This window comes from Empidonax traillii, unplaced genomic scaffold (genome assembly GCF_003031625.1).
Source record: "Empidonax traillii isolate 1590-97213 ecotype Southwest subspecies unplaced genomic scaffold, ASM303162v1 scaffold42:size1813164, whole genome shotgun sequence".
Taxonomy (NCBI): Eukaryota; Metazoa; Chordata; class Aves; order Passeriformes; family Tyrannidae; genus Empidonax; species Empidonax traillii.
Genome location: NW_020955235.1, coordinates 626,748 through 649,432, shown reverse-complemented (window position 1 = coordinate 649,432; position 22,685 = coordinate 626,748). Strand labels below are relative to the sequence as shown.

The 22,685-nt window shown below is 37.9% G+C and overlaps 1 protein-coding gene across 1 annotated transcript in view; it reads right to left on the bottom strand.

The window, feature by feature from the left end:
- The window catches only part of CHN1 (chimerin 1), a 98,101-nt gene that overhangs the window by 61,171 nt on the left and 14,245 nt on the right, over nucleotides 1-22,685 (bottom strand). The window contains exons 2-5 of the mRNA XM_027878442.1: nucleotides 14,987-15,025; nucleotides 11,605-11,660; nucleotides 4,786-4,817; nucleotides 3,793-3,906 (exon numbers count right to left, since the gene is read on the bottom strand). Coding sequence (XP_027734243.1) covers nucleotides 3,793-3,906; nucleotides 4,786-4,817; nucleotides 11,605-11,660; nucleotides 14,987-15,025 — 241 coding nt within the window. The remainder of the gene's footprint in view (nucleotides 1-3,792; nucleotides 3,907-4,785; nucleotides 4,818-11,604; nucleotides 11,661-14,986; nucleotides 15,026-22,685) is intronic.

Genomic DNA, 22,685 nt, shown 5'->3' with positions numbered 1-22,685 from the left:
ATTCTCTTTATCTGGTGTCTGAGCTGATACCATTTTACAGGCCTTCTTAGGCTCTGAACATCAGTTTTGTTTGAAGGACAGCTCTGAATATTTAGTCAAACTTACATACTTAAAACAACACTTAAATTATTATTTTCTTTTTCTTTAAGAAAATACTTCTACGTCTGTTACAAATTCTGAGAAATTTGTTTTCTGAAAAAAAACACCCTCTTCTGTTTCAAATTTAGATTTAAATGGTAGTCTGCCTTAAAAAAAAGTCATGATCCAAATTAATTGCACAATAATGGATGAAAGTAGACAAAAATAGCTCATCAGAAGATGATCAAAATGCTGCTTCTTATATAAGTGGAAAGCAGATTTTACAGAAACTCAACAGCAACTTTAAAAACTGAAAAGTTTTTTTTTTTGGGTAAGAGTCACTTTCCCTACCTTATTGAAGAAAAAATATTAAAAATCTTCACTTTGAACTCAGTTAGCTATTCCAGAGCATTGTAATAAGGATATTTGACTGCCTTGCTTAAGTCTGCAAAAATATTATTTTTTGCTGTCCTATATTTGGTCATTTAAGCAGTGCTAGGCTATGTCTGTAGCTATTGCTACAGCTCAGGAAAAGGATCTTTAAATCTACTAAAGCCAGTTCTATAAAAGCACCACAGCCTAATGCTTCACAGTGGTCAAAAATTCATTTAGAAAGGTTTAGAGAACAAAGAACTCAAACACCGTGTCCCACTTAATCTTGAACAGGATGTGCAGTCCTGGCTGGTATGACCACACTTTTGAGATCTTAGACATCAGCTACAATAGCTGGTGGAATCACATTCAAAGTGTTCCAAGACGATTTGAGGAGTTGTCTGGCTTGGGTCCTCGGGACAATGCAAGAAAAGCTTGCTCCTTTCCATTGTAGAAAAGATGACTGGAAATATTTGATTACAGAGACATCATACTTTGCCACAGAAAGGGATATGATCCTGTTCCACTAAACTGCTCTTCACGACTGGATGCACTGGGTTTTCTAGGATTCCCAGGCATACTGACACAAACACAGGAAGAAGATATCTGCCAGAGCTGGACGTGCTGAGCTGTTTATATCACTGAATTGCCTCCCTCCCCAGCAGAAGAACTGGTAACTACAAGCCAGGAAACAAACCTCTCAGTGTCAGCATCAGCTGCTCCTACCCAAAGGTACCACAAGACTTTCATGTCTCGATGAACTGGCATTTCATGATGCAACCACACTTCATAGACAGTTTCCAATTTGCCCTAATCAGAATTGACAGACTGTCAAAGACCAACAAATCAGGCAACCAACACAGTGAGAGAGAGATTGAATAGATACACAGAAATACAGAGGGAACCAAGTGTTTACGCCAAGAGTCAATGGGTACCCTCAAGAATCTAAATTTTCCTTTTTTTCCAAAACATGCCTGAAAAACAATCAGAACACATGGATATTTAAATTTATGTTTTGTCACTATGCTATTTGTTGCAGAATTAGAGAATCCCTAAAGAATTTCTGGGTTAACTTCAAAAAATTCCATGAAACCTGTTCTGTTTCTTTATTTAAAGCTAAGTTTTCTTTCCTCCCACACCTTCTAAAGGGTAAAACAGAGGTAAAGAAGAAAAAGCAAAAATCATACTGAACTGATCTTAAAATTAACATTACTCTTTGGAGGACAGAGAGGCACTTAAACTTAGTACAAAAATATTAAATTGATTCACACAGCTAGAAGAGAGAGGGTAAAATTAGAGATCTGAACTCAATCAAAGTCTTCTGTTGAACTTGGAAAGGTTTTGCTCATACAAACCACCCTACTGACAAGATCCATTTTTGGCCATGGAAATGACATTCTTAAATTCCTGCTGGGATTATCTACATTGCAGATGGGGCTACCTTTGCCGTCTGGCAGTGTAGTGACACAAACACAAATGATGGTCTCAAAAAATGCTATAAATTGCAGGTAAAATTACATAAACTCATGACGGCAATCACAGCAAACTTCTCACAGTTAGGATGAATAGACTGCAGAAAGGACCTAGACTTCAAGAGAGGCTACAATGTTAGTGATGCAGTCAGTGGGCACATTGGCTAATGGGTATATTCTGCATATATAATTCCAGGAAGAGGAAAAAGAGAAATTGAGCAAAACTCTCTGTCCAGTCAATGGAAACAAAGACTACTGCTACACTTTCTAGGAGAGAGAAGAAGAAATCCTAGTGTTAAAATTCCCATGTGTGGAAGACCTGGCACTGCAGTTCACAGAGCTCCTAAGTATGAGTGAAGACCCTCATTCATACACTTTGAAGGCCAACAGCAAGACGACAGAGCATTACCTGCTGTGGGATGGAAACCAGACACTTGGACCCACTGCCCTTAATACACAAGTCATTCAGGTAGCACTTAAACATAATGAAATGGCTGCAAGATGTTTCAGTTTCAGATTCTGAAGTGTTTTGTCAAATGCTGAATTTCCTCAAAATAAATCAGTAATAACACCTTTGCTACCATTTGAATTCTTTTTCCAAACTGATCACCAACACCTATCCATTCTTTTTTTCTATTGGGTATAAAAATTTATTTTATTGCTTTCAAAGTTTCCAGTTTGCAAGACATATCATCAAACCTAGAAAAAAAGCCATTTTTTGACTTGCTGGACTGGAAGCACATTTGAAAAACAAGCTGTAACAATACATCCTACAAGACGCTCAGCAGCTTTGTCTTTGACAGTCTATAGGCCCTGTGCATTCTGCACCATGAGAAGCAAGGGGCAGGAGCTCTGTCTTCAAGCCAGGTGTTACAACGACTGTTTTCTTTTTAGTTTTAAATGAATATTTCAAGAGCAGAAGAAGATAAAATGGAGTATTGCTTTAGTAAGAAACATCAAATTTACACTGTTAATGCAATACAGTCTAAGTGTCAATAATGTTTCTCTTTGGAATCTTATTAATAAAGAAACAAATATCTCATTAAAATATATTTTTTTCCCCAATAAAGGAAAATAATTCATCACAATCTATTATTTCAAGATATCATAATTTCAATTAAACTCTTATTTTACCCATATAAAACTTTCAGTAACTTCTTTCGGCATCTTCTCCTTCAATATTTTTACATCCCACTTAGATTTAAAACATTGCTAATAATCACCATATCCCATTTGAGAACTTAGGTGTGTAGCACAGGCCAAAATAACCTCCATTTTCTTAAAAGTAGTGAAACTATTTAAAACCTACATCTATTTTTATTTGAGCTCTTATTTCAGTCTTTTATTTCTATCTGATCCACTCACTGGCCAGAATTCTGCAGAATGCGGAAGCAGATCTGCAAACATTGCTAGCTAGCAGGTGTTCAGACAAAAACCCACTCCTGATTTATTGCCATCCCACAGAGGGAGAACTAAGTGCTCCTCAGCAATAGCTAGCTAGCCAGTAACCCGCATGGTAGACTAGCCAGGGGAACTCATACAATGCCTTTTATTTCTTGATCACCTGCTCTCCCAACACCTGCATGGGATCACATCTGTAACATAGTGGGAGAAGGGCAAAATGAAGCACCACCAGCAAAACCACAATTGCTGTTATCCTGATGGTGCAAACACTAAGGAATGTTAGCACTTCAGAAAGGGTTAGGGAACTTCAAAGATACCAAATCTGTAATTAGGGTAAAAAAGTACCATGATTTGAAAAAAAAAAAAAAAAACCACCATTATAAAGAAGTTTAAGATCTGAGGTCAACAATACAGTAAAGTCTTCTGAATATTTTATAAATTTAAAAATTAAATATTAATTACTGACCTTAATGCCAAAGTGTAGGTTCCAGGTTGCCTTTGGCTTTCACGAATGAGATAGCTTCCCTCTGCAACACTTAATAATTGGTCAGCTTCCTCCCTTGAGATCATCCCATGGAATCTAAGGAACAAAAATTTTTTTGAAACACATGTCTTTTCTCTTTTAAATCACCTTTTGCTCTTCTTTTAAAAAGCATGAGCCACAGTAATTAAAAAAGAAACAAACATTAAAATGACTGATTTGCAGGAATCTACAGTTTAAATTATTCTCCCTTTCTGCCTGTATTTGAAGTCACTTTAAATGGTTTAGAAAGGCTTCTAGGAAACAATATCTATGAAACAACTATATTGCTTTTTAAATCTGCATCTATCAATTTAACATGTAGAAATAAATCCATTCTCTCCTGCTGGCTTCACATGTTTTGTGCCAGTGGCACGCAATCAAGCATTTTGAAGCATTCAAGGATATTATATGCAATCCCCAAGATTTTAGCAAGTTGCCATAATCTCAGTAATTACTGGTGTAATAACCTCGCAACACTACACATCTTTTACCAAAATAAACCTAAGTAAGGTCTGCTTTGTTTCTCCACACTAAAGCTAACCATCTTTGCCTTAGCAACCTAAAACAGAAGACATATACAAACTGTACATATATTGCATTTGTGATACAAATATCTCTTTTCCTACACAGAAACACCTTTTTGCAAAGCCAGCTGGAAGGGGAGGTAGAAAAAGACAATCCTTTGAAAGTATAGAAACACATGTATGTTTTTGTCACTTAAAATAGCACTAGTGATATCCATATCCACGAGAACCTGCAGCTGTAATTTTAGGCAGGCAAAAGTGATGGTACTGCAATAACAATCTGATGGTGAGCAAAGAAACACTGCTGTAAAACACACGGAGGAAACAAAGGGCACAGAGTAAACACTCGCCACCTTCTGTAACTCAACCAACATGTCCGGATAAACCACTTTTAGAGGTGTAAGTTACTTACTCTCTTCCATAATATTTGGGTCTGTTCTCTACCTAGAAGAAACAACAGAAATTGTAATGTTTCATAACAAGAGAACCTATACAGTAAGCATACTGTCCACAATATAGTGTTAACAATAGAAAGGGATATAATGTGAAAGTACAGACAAAAATCATCTACTATCCAGAATATCTCCTGTGACTAGAACAGAGGGAAACCACAGGTAGGCCTTCTGGAAACCCTGCACTTCTGAATGGCCTGGAGCGAGACAGGATGAGCCACTTGGCTCATGTCATCCTCAGGACTCTGCATATACAAACTGATGGCATTGAATATTGCTTCTACAAACTGCCAGAAAGGGGCAACAAAGTTTCAATTTCATGTATGTAAGTGCATAGTATTGTTGAGTGCACTAATAAACATCTATAGAACACCTAAATTTATAGGTTACCTTCCATCACAGAGCTGGTGGTGTCACTGGTGAGAGAAATAAAGCCACTACCATATCCTCTCGGAGTGAGGGCAAATGGTTAATTAAAATGCCTAAATTAAAGTTAATTAAAGTGATCAAGTGTCTAAGCCTTCTACTCCTCAACTTCATTAAACTGTGTGATGTGTAGTATCAACTAAAAGATCTCAACAACAGGTATGCATGTGTTATGTTGGGTAACTCCAACCTGACTGTGCTCTAGAGATCATACTGCATAAATGCACACAAAATGCAAGAGTGTCAGATTGCAATTTTTCTGATTATTTTAGATGAAATAATGCATCTGCATTTTTGTAGGAAGTTTAGAGCTAAGTGAAGAATGGTGGACCTCCCAGAAATCAGATCCATAATCTAAACCACCAGATTATCCTTTCCTGTTAAATTTAAAGGAGGAAACTCTTTGGGGAGTACAATTCAACAGTTATACAACCTGAGCTACAAAATTATATAACAATTCAGCTATACTGAAACACAAAATACAGTAAATTGCCACTTCAGTTTCTTTTTTTCCATCTTTTCAATAAAAAGCCTATTAATATTAGCACTTCTCTCCAATTATTTCAGTGGAGTATAAAGATTTCAGATGTCCAAAACAACAAAAACCAACATACATCCTGAAGTACAGTCTAATAACAATTCTTCCACATTCCCAGCAAATAAAAAGCTATTGTGATGGTTCATCACTTTTGAAAAAACATTCCATCACTGGAAAGATTTATCTTGTTCTAAAAGATTTCCTTTTCCGTCATAACAGCAAACAAGAGTTGACTGGTGTGATAACTGTTTTCAAAGGGTCTGAAGAGACTTAATAATTTCAAAAAAGAAGAAAGGTCCTAAATAGTTTTTGTTAAATGTAGGCTATTTCTTCAATAAGAAGATAGCAATATGAACAGAGAAGAAGTGAAAGGATTTTATTGTTGATATTATACAAACTTGCAACAGTTCCTAACTAAAACCCTTAAGCCAAGACACTAGTTTCAGGCAGTTATTAGAAGAAGAATCCTGTCATGAATAAGATTTTGTTGTCTGTCTACTGAGATTTTATATTTATCTCAGTGAATTTATATGACAGAACTGGAAAATTTACATAAGCAAAAGCATTCCTTTTCAGAAATGGATTAGTAGTAATGTGACAGAGCATCTTCAGAGTACTTGCAATTCCTAAGATAATTTATAATATATTCTCTGTGCAAACATTTGAAAGTGTGAATTGGCAGAAGACTGAAGCAAAACATAAGAAAAAAAGCTCCACTGGACTTCCAGGCAATTGTAGCTGGGCTTCCAGTTCATCTTGGTGGATGATGAGTTGAAAAGGAAAATAACCACTTCTGTTAACACTAAGTCTCTACTGATCAGTTTTACCAACTTGCAAAACCTTTAGTATAAATGTTGATGTGCAGCACTGTCTGCTTATGTAAGACTTAGTGCAGCTGGAACCTCAATTCACTGAGTTTTATTGCCTGTTTGTGTTTTGGGGGTTTTTCCATTACTTTTTATATTTATGATAATATTACATTTCTTTTGACATCTAGATTGAACACATACATTAAGACTTCAAGAAAATTCCATCGGAACTCAGCAGAGACCTTGTAATTTACTCAGAATTAGCTGGGCTACATACATAGTGCAGTTCATGTGCACTTAAAAAAACCACACAGATTCCCTGTAAGCCAAATTTACCATGTAAGACAGTAAACACTAGTCTAACTTTACCAGTCAGTTATCCTTAAGTTAAGGAGACAAAAATAAAACATCCATCTGGACTGGAACTAAAACCCACCTAAGAAAGGAAAATCATTTTCAAATAAGATTAAAGCAATAGCAAGAAATTGGTCATTTTAGCTAAAACTGTTAGCTGAAAATACAGTATAATTATCCTCTGCAGAGTTTCTTTCTGATTTGTCAGTATTTTTGGACTAAAGTATCATTGAGCACAAGTAAAGGGAACCTTAAGTACTTCATTTTCTCTGTGTCCAGCAAAGATCAGCTGAACACTCTCTTTTGACTTCTCTGGACTTTTTGTTTATGGGAAAAATTTCCTGTTGCTGTTTGCTTGGCAAAGTTTTTAAAATTGCTTCTAACTTAGAAAAAGAAAAGAAAACAAAAGGTGAGATAATTGTTTTCAATGTGTATATTTGTATATCACTGATGCAACGGCCACAGGAAAAAAATAAGGTCTCCCTATGATACAAGAAACACAAAAATCAACAAGATATCCACCATTGCTTAATTTCCGATTTTTTCAAACTGAGGTACGAAATCAGTGAAACCAAATTTATAAACAGATAGATGGGGCATATTTGGCAAGTACCTTACAGTAGGCATTCCTTTGGAAAAACCCGACCAAATATCCTACAGAAAAAGCCACCTTTACAAACAGCTCTAACCAGGATGTGCATTATATGTGCCCATCTATATGTTTCTTGACTACTAACAGACAATTTTCACAATACTACCGAGATGCTGTTTGACAGGCTTCTTAACTACTAGCACTGAATTAGGATGAAGCCTCCCAACAGGACAGAAAAGGCCTTTTAATTATCTCCATAATACATATTTTTTCATATAGTTATTTGAAATTTAGCATGGAATGCTTTCATATAGCAGCCAAGGATGCCCTAAATATGACTGCATATGTGTGTGTAAAAGATCATATGCACAAAAAATACAAATTTCATGAAGGAAATACAATATTAATTGGACAAACAACATTCTAATTTGGATGCAAGCCTCACGCAGAAGTCAGATGTCCTTAGAATGTAATGGAACCATCAACTTTTAACCTCACAGAGTGTTAAAAGCCTTGGCTCTGCTGCACCTTCACAATAAAAAATCCCAAATGAATGCAATGCTCTTTTACTTCTGTGCCCCTCCACTGATCTGTGTGTTGCTCTGATATGAAACTGGCGTAGCAGAGCAGAAACTTGAATTCTTTGTATTTGGGAAGCATTTCATGTTAAGTAGGTCATTCTGTTGAATACGCCTCTCAGTATCAGCACTTGCACAACGCGTGCCTTCGCACATTAAATAAAAGGTTGGGTTTTTTATGGTGTGATTTCCAATTATTCTTTAACAAGCGCTTTTTCCCTTAATCATCACTTTTGCTTATGTCAACAAGTGGATTACAGTAAGGCAAGAAGAGCAATTTTCTTGCTAATACCTCACCAAATTACATATGGTTCCCTCCTACTGACCTCTTTGATGTTCTCAGGACCAAGATTCTTTTCCTAATATTTATGAATTTGTTTATACAGCTGAATAATTCAACCACTTAGGAAAAGATTCTGCTCCCCACTGACTCATGCATGGCTGCTAATAGAAACCCAGCTGAGAAAGAACAGATCACAAAGCTCAACACAAGCAGAAGAGGTTGAGACTAGAGGGAAAGGTTAAACAAGTTACTGTTCGCTGAATATATTTTCACTTCAAATCAGCTCAGCTGCATAAATTGTTCAACGTTTATAATGAAAACCAGTTATCTGCATTATAAAGAATTAATGCAGAAGTAGCAAAATGCACACTGATACCGTATTCTTTCAATTTTACCTTTATTAGACAAAAACAAGCTTCAAAGAACTTTTTTAAAATAATGTGATATTTTAATGATAAAAAGTGTATTTAATATGCTCTGTTCTGCAGCTAAACACCTGCCACTGACTGATTCTTTCACAGTTCCATTTTATCAACTCTCACTGTTTTCTAAATCTGCAGCTTTTAGTTCTTAGTTTCTACAATGTTCATGGTGCAGATACAGGCTTGCGCTGCAGAGTTCAAAAAGCTTTTTTAAAATACAAAGTATCTCATTTTTCTGTTCACTCTAACACAGGGATAGTTTTATACTTACCTAAAGTTTGTCATATTATAATCTTGCTTTGGAATGAATTCATAGAAATATGACATTAAAGGCACTAATGTGTTGCCTTTCTATTTTCAGTGATTACAGGTCTTAACAGAGTGTTTTGATTTTTTGCGGAACTTTTGCCAATCCCCCATTAACAGGCTATCATAGAATTAGACCTGGAGGATCTCTCTAGGTAGGGATGCAGTAAGCTCAGGTACCCTCCAAAGAGCTTGGATGATTAGTTCCTACAGGTCACCACTCACCCATGGCAAATATTTCTTTATAAACCAGTCCAATTTTTCAATTTGCTACCTGTATTATAGCTAATAAAATTTTCTAATTTAAATTCAGTGATAATGAGGATGAGAAAGTTGTAGTAATCTGTATCTGATCAATAGCTGAAAGGTTTTCAGCATTTCAGAGGCAGGAGACATTTTTAATTTTCATATACTAAATACATATTTATGTCTCTGTTTATTTGACTGGATAGGCTAATAGTATTGTGAGAAATAGTACAAAGGAGAACTCAATATAAAATTTGCTTGTGACTTCTTATCACCTAGGGCAAAACAACCCCAAAGCTCTTCTCTATAGTCAAACTAGCATGGGATATAATGCCAACAGATCTTACTGAATATACCAGACTTCTTTATCAGTTTCCAGTTTCTTCCTGACTACAGGGTACATATACTTTGTGCAGCTGACATGCAAAAAATATTCATGAGCATTACACTATAAGTCTGCCACTATGGGGGTAAACAACAGCAGGACTCTGAGATAAGGCTCAAAAAATAAAAGGCTACAGTGATTGTTGTACAGCTGTAATGTCCTCAATGAAGTGTCAGAAAAAAACTACTAAAAATCCCTTAAGTGTTTTATAATATGCAGATGTACATATACCTACACATACTACCACTTCTTCCACCAGTGAAATACTTTTGATGAGAGGAAATAAAAAGCAACTGTCCAGTAGCACTTTACAACAACAAACACAATCCATGGAGGAAAGGAATAAAATACTTTGTCCAAGTGAGCACTCTGAACAATCAAAGCTTTTACAGATACTTTGTATAGTAATGTAATGAAAAACACATAAAATAGAAGAGAACCTTCTTAATAATGTTGCAATGGGAATAAAAACTGGCAAACCTTCCTTTTTTTCACAGCTCAGATCTTCTGTAGTTATTTTTCCTTCAAATCTCCATCCCAATTTATTTGATGTACATAAGATACCTGCACAACAATTTTAACAAGAATACCTCTGCTTGGACACTCATTAACAGTAGAAACTCTTGTCAAAACAAAACTTTTTGCTAAAATTCTTGTAAAATTCGTGTGTTGTTCTTTTCTATAGCTATATCTTGCCCAAGTGCCATAAGTTACAGTTATACCTTTTTTAAAAACACAAATCTACCAAATCCACAAAGGAAAGCAAGTGTGCTTCCACTAAGCGCAGTATTTCACTTCTGTTAAATCTCTATGTTTTATTTTAAAAATTTAGAGACTACTTCACAGAATCACAATTGGGCATTTGAAGGGATTACAGAGAAACACCCATTTAATTCTGTCACGTAATTATCCTTGTGATCTAAACTATAAGCTATTAATGTTCTGGATAGTGTTAGATCTCTCTGTATTTATTACTACATTGAAGCAACTAACATATCTCAAAGATTAATTTTCTTTCTCTTGGTAAAGATTAATTTTCTTTTGATAAAAATACTCAAATTTTATTGTATCCGTGTAATAACTTCAGTTATTCAGTAAGAGTTGTGTTTTGTAATATTGCCTAACATTTCAGAATTTCTGAAGCTGAAATGCATGTTTCCCAGGTTCCTAACTGAAGCTGCAAGACATAGTTATGAGTAAATCTTGCTGGCACCGATGTTTGGTATCAGTTCAACCCTGCAGCACCACAGCTCTGGAGAGGTGCTGCTCTGCTGAATGGCAGCTCAGGGCACATTAGAATTTGGGGTCTGTCTCAATAGCTGACCCCATGAGCTGGTGCTTCTGTATCACTGTCTATCAACAGGATCCCATAGTTAGCAGTTCAGTCTTAAAATCTGTGGCTCTGCATAGCTTAGCTCCTGCTGTTAATGAGTCTTAAGTACAATGACTCAAATAACAGCACCAGGGTTCAGTGTTTCCTCTGCTGATTTATTTTACACATCTAGCAGTGATGTCTGAACAAACAGGTACATAGTCCCCTTCTACAGCTCTGCTCTTGCTTCTGTGAATTTCTGACCCAAAAAGGAGAAAAAAATGTGCGTTTCCATGTATCTAAGAATCAAAAAGTATTAAATGATTCTCAGGTATACACATCATACTCAAAAGGCTTTAAATTCCATTTTTAGACCAAATGCATTTCCAAGTACCAGTGTCCCCAGGGCTACTCACTCCAATCACAGCACAAAAAGTGTCCCAAAGAACCACTGATGAGGTTGGACACAATTAAGTATAGACATGGAATTACTGGACTCTATAATTAACTTAATGTCATAATACCTACCTCACGAGTGCAGGTTATTCTTCTAGGATGGGGAGCTTCCTGTTGCAACTGATACACTGGGAGGAGGCAGAAGTTTAATTAATACAGAATCATTGCGTAAGTTCGGCATTTTAACATTAAACATTGCTGTTTAAATAAGGAGACTTTCTGCAAAGTTTAACGCAAGGATATGAAGCATACCAAAGTCCCAAAATTTACCAACATGTAGTCAGAGAAAAGAATGTTGCTAGCCAAAACAGGATATTGATTTTATTTACAATTGACTGTTCAAGTAATACGGAATAACTAGGTGAGACCAGTTAAGCTTCCAACAAGAAGATCAGAAAAAGAATCATACTAAACACAAATTAAAGTTTATTATATGTCAAATCAGGCTGCTGTCAGACTTTCTTCAGTAAACAGATGGAGCCCCATCCTACTATGCTGGGCACACAGTCATATGTCAAGACAAGAATCACTCAGAACTGTGCAGTACCAAACACTGCTTTTGCCACTGCTCAGTGATGACCTTTCTGATGAACGAGAAAGATGGTCTTTGCATTTGCAGATCAAAAGACACCAGGAGTTGAGCAGCAGAGTAAAACAGTTAAGCCCAAATCAGGACATACACTTACTTACATTTATATCTTCTCTCCTCCTTTTTCTCTGTTTTTAAACTAAGCTTCATCACACCAGAATAGGTCTGAGGAACCACATGCAAATTTAATGGTACTAGTATGTACAGACTTTCTAATATAATACCAAAGGAGTGACTTCTAACTTCTACCCCAACTGAGTCTAGTTTGGCAAGTCACCTTCAAAATGAGGCTGTCAACACTAAGTTAGCATTTGAACAGTACTCTAGAACTGACGAAATTGACATTTGGAACTGTAATCTTTCAAAATTAAATTTTGTTTCAAATAGTACTAATACCAAGGTCTAATAACATGTGCTATCACCTTCTTAAGGTATTAAGACCACACAATAATTTAACAAATACGATTTGACTTCATTACACTTCTCATTTGATTACAAGTCTTTTCCTCTGGCAAATGCTGTATTTATGTGCTATGTTACATGGGAATGGAGAACATGGCAAGATGCCAGATGATCACAGAATCAGAAGATAAACTGGAAAAAAAACACTCCCTTTGTTCCACACAAAAAAAAGCTATTGGTTTTTCCTGTTGTTACTAAGATCAGTCTTTACCATTCTGTATCGGTAATACAAGAATGATTTTTCAAGTGATGAAGAACAGCACATTGCCATACAAAACTGCAGTTAGCATTTCAAGCGTAGCATGACCATTTATTTTGCCAGCAGATTCCCCAGCTTCTATTGTAAAAGTTGTATTTGATGGCACCAGGCCTTGTCCATATCTAATTCTGAGAATTGCAGAGCCAAGTTCAAAGAAAAAAAAATTAAATTACAGATCAAGTATGGATTTTTCTGGATTTCAAAGAGCAGTGGAGACTCACAATGGGCATGGTCTACAGAAACTGAGAACTATTTTCCACCTTACTTCAAGCCAGGTTGAAAAGATTTTCTAGAAGGAAATTATTTTTCACCAATGGCAGTACCCTTCTTTTCCAGTAAGAAGCACAGCAGATTGACTAGCTAAGTTACAAAACAGGATGCCTATTCCCCATCCTCTAAATGATGTATGCAATTCAAACTGTTCAACACCAGTTTCCTTGCTGTAATTATTGCCAGGGAAGTCAAACGAGACATTCCTCTTCATCCATCGTGAGATAGAAATGCAATCAAACCCTGTGATTCTGAGCTTACTTCTGAACCACATGAAGGGTTCACCATGGCAGGCAAACAATGATGTTGTAGGGGACTGGGTGCATACACATTTGCATGTGCCCACGCCTTCGGTTCCTGGCAAGGTGCCAATGAAGATTGGGTATTAGAGAGCTGTTAGAGATTATAGCTGGGAAAACACTGAACAAGGAAGCAGTGTTCCCCAGTTCACAGAAGGTACATTGAAAAAAAATACTTTAAACTGCTCTCTTAACGCTCACTCTCTTTCTAACCATGGTCCCCACCAACCTTTTAAGAACACTCCCATATCTCTGACTGAAAAGTCTCCCCCAGCAGGATGGAAACATTTTGAAATAACTACATTTTATCAAGCGCTACATCTCCACAGCCTTTAGAGGGGACATTTTCATGGTGTAAAATGTTTCTTGAGCAAATCCCTTTATTCAGCCTGAAGACAACAAGCTGAACATATACAAAGTAATGCAAATGTAAGTCTGACATTCCTAAACTGTTAAGTGTGTTATACACACAAACATTCTGCTTTTGAAATCTGCTTTCCAGAGAAGACTCTTCTTTCTTGCTGTGTTTCATTGAGTCTCAAAATGTCTTGCATCTTGGCTTTTCTATCTACAAAGAACTAGAATCAGTAGTGAGATACTATGGGAAGCTGTGACACCCTTTTACAGTGCCATTTGTCTCGTGTTCTCTTCCATGTCCCTGATCCTTCATTAGCCCAGCCAAACAACAGGTCATTCCTTTCTGTGGAATTCTTTTTGTGTTTAAAAATGTAATGTTGGTTGTGCTTTTTTTGTGGGTTTCGTTTATTTGGTTTGTGAGGGGTTTTCTTGTCTGTGGTTTGGTTTTGGTTGGTTTTTTTTGTTTGTTTTGAAATAAAACCCAGGAAGTTGTGAAGTTCCTGCGAGGGTGGCACTCTGATCTCAGGGCAATGCACCTGAACTGCTGTCCTGCCCACCTGACTAAGGCAGCTGCAAGGCCAGCTTCCTCTGGTCTAGGGCACACACACACTGATGAGCTGCAGAGCCCAGACCAGCAGGCTTCAAAAAACCTGCTCGTGATTTGTCACACCAGGCCAAACGCTCCTGTCTTACCACATCATTTTATGCACAGTGTGAGCAAGCATTACACTTGCCTACACTCAGGCCATATAATCGTTACAACTAAGGGCAGCAGGGTTATAAAAAGCAACCATATTACATCAGCAAAGTCTGGAGGAAAACAATTTATTTTGAGGTTTTTTCTACCCAGCTCTAGTCTCAGCTCTAGTGATGCAAGGTACTAGATAACAAGATACCTTAAAAGTTTGTAAGGATAACAAGTTTAAGGCATCAATAGAGTTTATATAAGCTCTGGTCTAAGCAACAAACCAATATAAGCCAGACCAAGCAGGAGTGGGACAATTTAGCTAATAAGATGCATAGAATTTACTCCTCCAAATAATCAATGCTCACCTGTCCTTGGGGATCGTTCAACTGCACTATCTCTAAGCAGCAATGAACCCCTTGATGCTTCCTAAACTCACATTCTGATGAACTAGAAAAGTAAGTCTTTTAAAGCATCCAAGTGAAACCTTTTCAGCTCTGAGTTTGAAAAAAAAAAAGTGTTGAGATACTTACAGTAAGATTTCCAAACAGGCGGTCTGTATTCATCAGTATCTGAAAGAAAATAAAAAATCTTAATGTTGTGTTGGAAACATATTAACACAGAAATAATCCTGCAGATGCACTTGCAGAATTATTAAGATAAATATTGCACCTAGGTTCTAAATTATTATAGAACAACCTGTTAAAAGTTCCTCCTCTTTACTTAAACTAAATCTGTGAAAAGGTATTTTCTCTATCTAGATAGAAAAAACAAAGAAATACATTTGCAAAATGGCAAACACGCAGATCAGAAGCCAACCTACTGTGAGGGGGAAGAGGAATTAGCATTATTTTACTATACATACATCAATAAATTCTATTTTAAACTACACCAGAAGGATTTTTTTTAATCTCAATTTATATTCTAATAAATGGGTTTCCATGCACTTATTCCTGCCATTAGCTTTTTCCTCTTTTGGACAGCAATTAACAACTCCTAAAATAAAATCAGAGTATGAAAGTACTGTGAAATATTTGGAAAAAAAGAAAGATTTTTTTTCAGACTGAGTACAATCTCAGTTTGGAAGTAATGAGTATGTATTAAAAGTAACAACATAATTCTAATCTCAAATTTTAATTCTCAAATCAAATTAAAAAAAATAAAATTCCAGTGTCTTCTAAGTTTCTGTCACCCTTAAGACCTGCTGACAACTAATCTGACATTTTGAGCTTAGGGCTATGATGCAAACTTCGACTCTGATCGACTGTTTTACATCTATTGACCAGCTTCACTTTTGATGCTACAAGTCACTGAGGCTTTCTGCAAGATGCTGTGCTTCCCTGCCTTGGAGCTGGTGAGAGTTACTCCATACTCATTACACTACAACGTCACAAACTGAGCCAACCACACAGCCAGCCTTGCTGTCTCAAGCCTCTTCTGACTGCAGCATTCATATCTGAGCTCTGTTTGCAATTCTTTGCTTGCTGTAACTACCCGCTGCAACTCCCAAATTTCTAGTTTTAATAAGATTATGTAAAGATCATGCAATTTGGGAACCTGTTGCCTGAATTTTAGCCTGACTGGCATCTACACTTGAGAGCCCTTAAGGCCTGCAAAACCAAGCCTGAAGCACAGAAAGGATTTTGCTTTGCCTCCCCTCAGGATAAGGAACCTGTCTTCTTCAGATACTGGCTGTCGTGCATTTCTCCCACACACAGTCATGTCAAAAATCTCTAAACTAGAGCTTAGTGGAACAAGGTATTTTCCAGTTTAATTGACACAGACTTGCTCAAATCCTCCCAGCACACTCTCTGCCCTGCCTGTACTACAATTTTGTTCAATTTTTTACCCTGTATTTTAGTTCTACACATTAAGAGGATGCAGTCCTCGCGGACTACCTTGGTGGCAGTAGGTTTTATGAATACAATCCATTATGACTTCATTATTAAGGCAGCACTCAATTAAACTGTCATCCCCCAGAATATGATGGGTTTTGATCTTTGGAAGGTCCTGCAGATGCTCTACCATGTCCTGCAGATTGGCCAAAACACCTTGAATCTGCAGAGAGCTTAAGCAGCTTGCACTGCACTATGGCAGTAAAAGCAAATCAGCAGCAACAGATGCAGCCATGGTTATTCATTTCTACTTTGATACCTTTAATTAAGGCAGTGCAAGTCGATTCATTCCAGAAGCATTGTAATGTGATCCCTTAGCAATGCAATGTCACATGGAAAAGGGGCGAAATTTGTAAGTAAAAATAATGGCTTTAGTCCAAGAAGACAACTCTTACCCCACTAGCTGAATTTGCTATACTCTGTTTTTTGGCAATACATACACCCACTAAATTTACAAATAAATAATTTAAGTAAAGGATAACACACACGGTATTTGCAAAATATGAGCTGTTATGAAAATATACATATCCTAGTAGCCTAACCTATACTTGCTCACACTCAAGCCATATAATTGTTACAACTAAGGGCAGCATGGTTATAAAACTAAAAAGCAACAATATTTGTGCCAAACAAAAAACCTCGAACCTTGTTAAAGTCAGGCAAGAACAGCAGTAACTTTCATACAACAAACATTTAACATTCAGAAATGGGAAGGAATGATTTATGTTATGCAGCTGTGCACAAGGATTTTGCTAGAAAAAAACCCCACCGGTGAGTTTTATTGCCTTTACAGTGTGAGAATACCCTCCAGCCATCCACATGAGGTAATGAAAAAACAAAAGGTCATTTCTATTGTGATTTTTAAAAAAAGTTATCAAATATAAAACACTGTAGAAGCAAGTACAGCGGAGTAACGGTGGTGAAGCAGAGGTCCTGTAGGTTCGTTTCTGTGCAAGAATGTTTCTATTACTAAAACTATCCCACTACACAGAGATGAAGTAGGATAAGGATAAGCATAAACACAACTCCCATCTATTAGTTACCCTTTTAAAAGATTAACCTATGTGGTCACATTTAACACATCATCAGTATTTTGAAATGTATTATCAAGAGAAAGGGTTTGATTTTCAGACAGTGCAGGCTTTCATGTTTGGCATCTCCAATTAGGCATCTGAAAAGCACTTTAAGGCATGATAAAAAGCCCATAGAAAATGCAGAACCCAAAATACATTTTCTCACTAATGCTGCACCACTTTCTAATTAACACAATCAACTCTATGCTGTCAGTTCTCAGATTTTTTCACGGTAGCTCAGCTCTGCTGTTTCCATGATAAAACAATTTTCTATAAGCTGTGCATGTTTTATCTAACTGCATTTTCTGCCTTAAGCAAGATGCAATTCAGCTTAAACCTACTCTTCTCCAAAGGCCTAGAGCACTACAGATGGCATAAATACCTAAACTGATGCTACCAGCTCTGTGATCCTACCAGCATTAGTGAGATTTTTGCCAGTAAGGGGGCAATCTGATCAGCAAGAACCTTTTCGATCACAGACACTGTCCATGTGCATAAATTCAATTTCAAACAGAGGTCAGTTTCAAGCTGACAGATACTTTCACTCAGAATTAGTAGAGTGAAACAGTACAGTTCACGTAAAAACCACGCAGCTTCCCTGTAAGCCAAATTTACCACATAAGACAGTAGACACTGTTCTCTAACTTTCTATAAAGCTTCCAACAAGCATTGTTACACCAACTTTACTCCCAGCAACTTGGGCATAGTGTTTGTTCTTACTTTGGCAGTTTGTACAAGCAATATTTAAGGCCATCAGTTTGTATACGCAGACTCCCGTGGATGACAAAGTCCAAATGGCTCATCCTTTCTCGCTCCATTTCAAGCCGTTCAGAAGCGCAGTGTTTCTTCAAGAGGTACCTTTGGTTTCCCTACATTCTAACTACAGGAGAAGTTCTGAATACTCAGCACATTCTTGCCATCATCTTCTTGCCCCACAAACACACTCTCCCTTCCTCTCTTTTCCAGGACTTTGCCTTCCCCCAGCCTTAGCAACCTTTATCTGCATGCAAGACCTCTCCCCGCATCCTTAAGCAGTGCTTTGGTTTGCTTCCCACTGTTGTCCTACTAGGACTCACCTACCCAGCCCACTCAGCATTTCATTCTCAAGCCGTCTCGTTTCATTGCACCTCTACTTAAAGCTTCCTTGAAATTTGCTCAAGTGCAGAGAAAACAGAGACAGAAAGCCCAGAACAGCACAACAGGCAGCTTCTGGCAACAGCTGGAAATGTCACAGTGGGCAGGAGCGCAGCTCTCTGGGTCCAGCATGTCCTTCTTTGAACACACCGATGACAAAAAAAAAAAAAAAGGAAACTATGATCTTGGACACAAATCACTGGCAATTAAGAACTGAAAAGCACAGAGTGATCATCAGAAATACACACTTCCACAGAAAAGGGCTTCTGCCAAGAGACAATCTACAGCCATTTAGAAGTTCATATACAGACACAAACAGTATGAGAGCATCTCAGATTTTCCATAAACACAAATGTGACTAATTTGTGGCATTACAATGTAGTATTTTCCTTCTTTCTTACCCACTCCTATTTTATCCACTATATAAATCTGGACAACTGCAGTACTTTCAGACTGTACATTTTAACTGCAGATACGAAAACTGTTACTATTGCCTCAAACTGTTTAGAGTGCTTGTCTTTGTGTATTCCTTTTATAGAAAGAATAAAAATGTTTACCTCTGCTTGAAATGGTTCTTTCTCTCTCCCCATCGAAGATCAGCCAGCTCTAGGATAGAGGAGCAGCAGCAATTTAACTCTGCACGGTAACCCCATAAAGCAGTGTAGGACTTAGAGAGATTTCCTGTAGAGAATTCAGTTTTATTTGTCTTTTACTGGGTGTCATTCCCTGCAGCATGGTCATCTCTAACATCAGAGAGTAATGTCATCTGGGAGGAAATAATCAGCTATCTGCTGACACAGCAGCTCTTGCCCCAAACTTTGATTTTCTTTGATAATATGCCTATTGAACACAGATCAGGCCTCAGGCGATGAACTTTGTGGAAGAGGCCAGTTCTCAGTGATGTGGACCAAACACCAATATCATCAGCAAAAAAAATATTCAGAATATTTCATATTCTGAACTGAACTAGGGCCAAAGAATGGTGTAAGTCATGAAAAAATACAAGAAAATATAAACATTCTTCCATAAGCTACAGCCTAGGCACTAACTCAAAAGCATTAGCATGTGTTGTGAGATGCTAATCTTGCTTTGTTTGGCAGCAGCATCTGTGAAGAATTAACTCCTGGAGAGATGCACAACCAGTGGACGTGGCCATTTGCTGACCCATAAAACAGACTCCTTTTTGTGCCTGAAAAACTTTTTCTGGAAAGTTCCTCATTTGCCTCCAAATCTTCCTTATTAGCACCTTCTCTACACCCAGAGGATGCACATAAAAAAATCACTTGACCTAGAGAAACAAAGCCCTAATTTATTGGCTGGTGAGACTCTCAAGCCACAAAAAAACAGCACAGTTGAACAGAAAACATAATTTCATCTCTGTTTTTCAGAGTACAAGTGCCAACAGCATTTCAGAAACTAAGCTCAAGTCATCACAAAATGTTTTCAGCAGCAGCCAAGCAGGCCCTAGCAGTTAGGGCTTTTACACACTCCAACCAAAATAAAACTCTAACAGCACTGAGGTAATTAAAGGATGAATACAGCCATTGCCCTAGGCAGTGGCACTAAAACAGATGGGCTTCAAATCCATGGTTTGAGGGTAAATAGGAGAAGTCGATCGTTGGCTGCAGCAGCACTGGAAGCGTTCTGCAGAAGTCCCTGTGCAGCTGGCAGCAGGAGGGGAAGGTGATGGCAGACAGCTTCTGGGAGGGGGCAGCAGGGTGGAGGGTGCAGAGAATGGCCAAAATATCCCTGTCTCTTGCACGTGTACTAAAGAAGGAAAGGGCACACACCAAACGTCCTTCTTCACTCCTACACAAGACCTTGGGATGTGCATTTCTTTCTACAAAGCCCCTTCCCGCCCCTCGGCTCCCAGCAGCGGTAACTTAATGACAGTCTGTAACGGGGTGGTGGGCAGAAGCAGCACCTCGGTGTAAAGAGCAAGCACCACGTGTGGTTACATGCGCGTCCCACCAGGTCCTGTGGAATCCAACCCACCCCTGTCCTTGGCTTCAGGGTGCCACACACACACAGCTGCCAAAGGCGGCAGAGAAGTTCATTTCAGTCGGTGCTCAATAAACAAAGAGAGAAAGCTGAGGTCAGGCTTTCTTGCCTGGCATGAAATGTTTTCTTAGAAACAAATACTTCTTCAGTATTCAAGACCATCACACGAATACAAAAAGGGAAATGATCCTCTGGCTCAATCTCATCCTGTCTTCACCTTTTCATAGCACAGGGGTAACAAACTTTCTGAACAAAATATCTTGCACAGACTTACAGCACTCTTATTTTTAAGAGATGTCAGGTAACTTTTTGGTATATTGCCTTTCTCTTAAACAAAAACTATTACATTGTTATTTTACAAAAAATGTTGGGGTTTAAAAGTCACTGAATTAAATAATGTTAATCCAAAAGTAATGTTGCTTTATTAGTCCCTTAAAACAAAGACATTAATGACAAGAACCTGATGGCACACATGGCATGGCGCCATGTGGAAAGCACTTAGAGTTTCACAACTAGTGTGTCACAGAATTTCCTTTGTTTATGGGAAGATCCCCACAGGGCTGAGAATACCCCAGGCAATAAGAGCCACATTTTCTGCCAATTTCTGAATATACAATATACTGTATGACACTCAGCAACGATGACTGATACTTCTAGACTGTTACTGAGTCTTTGATGCTACTTTAATGTTATCTTTGGCACACAATTTCCTTTGAATTAGAAAAAAAGCTTTGAAAATTTTTAGACCCATCAAGGCTCTTCCTAAGGCAGTCAGACACCATTGCTGAAAGGAGCTTCAGTGCAAAAGCTTCCAAAAAAACCACTACCTATTTTCTCCACCTTCTCCAGGCAGAGAAAAGACATCAGACAGGCATCCACTTTAACCCTGGGCAGATGTAAGAGCTCGGCATGTGTCCTGCTAACCCTCCCAGTGGAGGATTCCCTGTTCTGAGCCCACTGTGCTGCCAACACAACCCACCCTGGTGGGGAGCTGGAGTGGGGTAGCTGTTAAGTGTTCAACTAAATCCCAGTCTGAACACAGAGACAAACTGCCTTTAGGACCAAAAGAGAGCTATTGCCAGCTTACGTGGCTCGCCTTCTGCCAGTGGGTGGCAACTTGCAGGCAGGGGACACAGGCAGCTGGCTCAAACACCTGTTTCCTGGGAAAGCTGGCACACAAGAAATGCTGTCCACCACTCAAGTCATCCACCATCCACCCAAAGGGATGTGTCCAAGTCTTTGTGTAGAGGGGACAGTCACCAGCAACAGCTCTCCTCACACAAAGTTCTACTCTACTGCCTTGTCCTTTGGCACGGGTAGCTAAACTCCTTAATGGCCATAAATTCCCATGCATGTGGTCAGCTTTGGACTTTTAAAATTAAATGATGTTTATCTAAGCAAGAAAATAGGTGAATGTATTTTCTTCTTTTTCAAAGGCATTTGTATCTAGGAGGAGAACAAGAGTACAATATAATCAAAAGGAAAGATAAATACCAGTGAAAACAGGCACAGATAACAAAAGCATACGTTTGGCTGCAAGATAGCACTACATCACCTACACTGTGCCCCAGGAATTTTTAACAGGATAAAAATTATTTTTATTTGCTCTTTCATCCTCACATTTTTTTGCTTTTAGCACTCCACACAAGTACAATTAGGTTTCTAATTAATCCTGGAGTTAAAATGATTAAGTGAAAGCCAGTGTGAACAATGCTCCAGAAAGCTACAAAGGCTAATACCATTTCTCCAAGGTGACCAAGTGGGAAACAAGAAAGCACGCTCAGCAAAAGTGAAGGGGCTTAAAGAAGGGCATGCTCTGAATAATTGCATCAGTCTTGAGGGGAAAAGGGAACACAGATCACATTGTCATCCTGGTTTCTACAAACGTCTGATCTAGCAACAATAAATTCTGTGGGAATGCTTCTAATGGGGTTGAATGAGAGACCCACTGAAAACAGAGAGAGTTTAATGCTTTTTATTAGCACGTCTACTATTATTGCCTCTTTATGAAAGATGGGAAATTTTAATAAGTAATATTTCGCCATCACAAGCACTGCTGCTGTTAAATGAACTCATCTTCTAAGTGATTAGACCAGGTTGCAAATGATCTGTTTCTAGATTTTCATTTA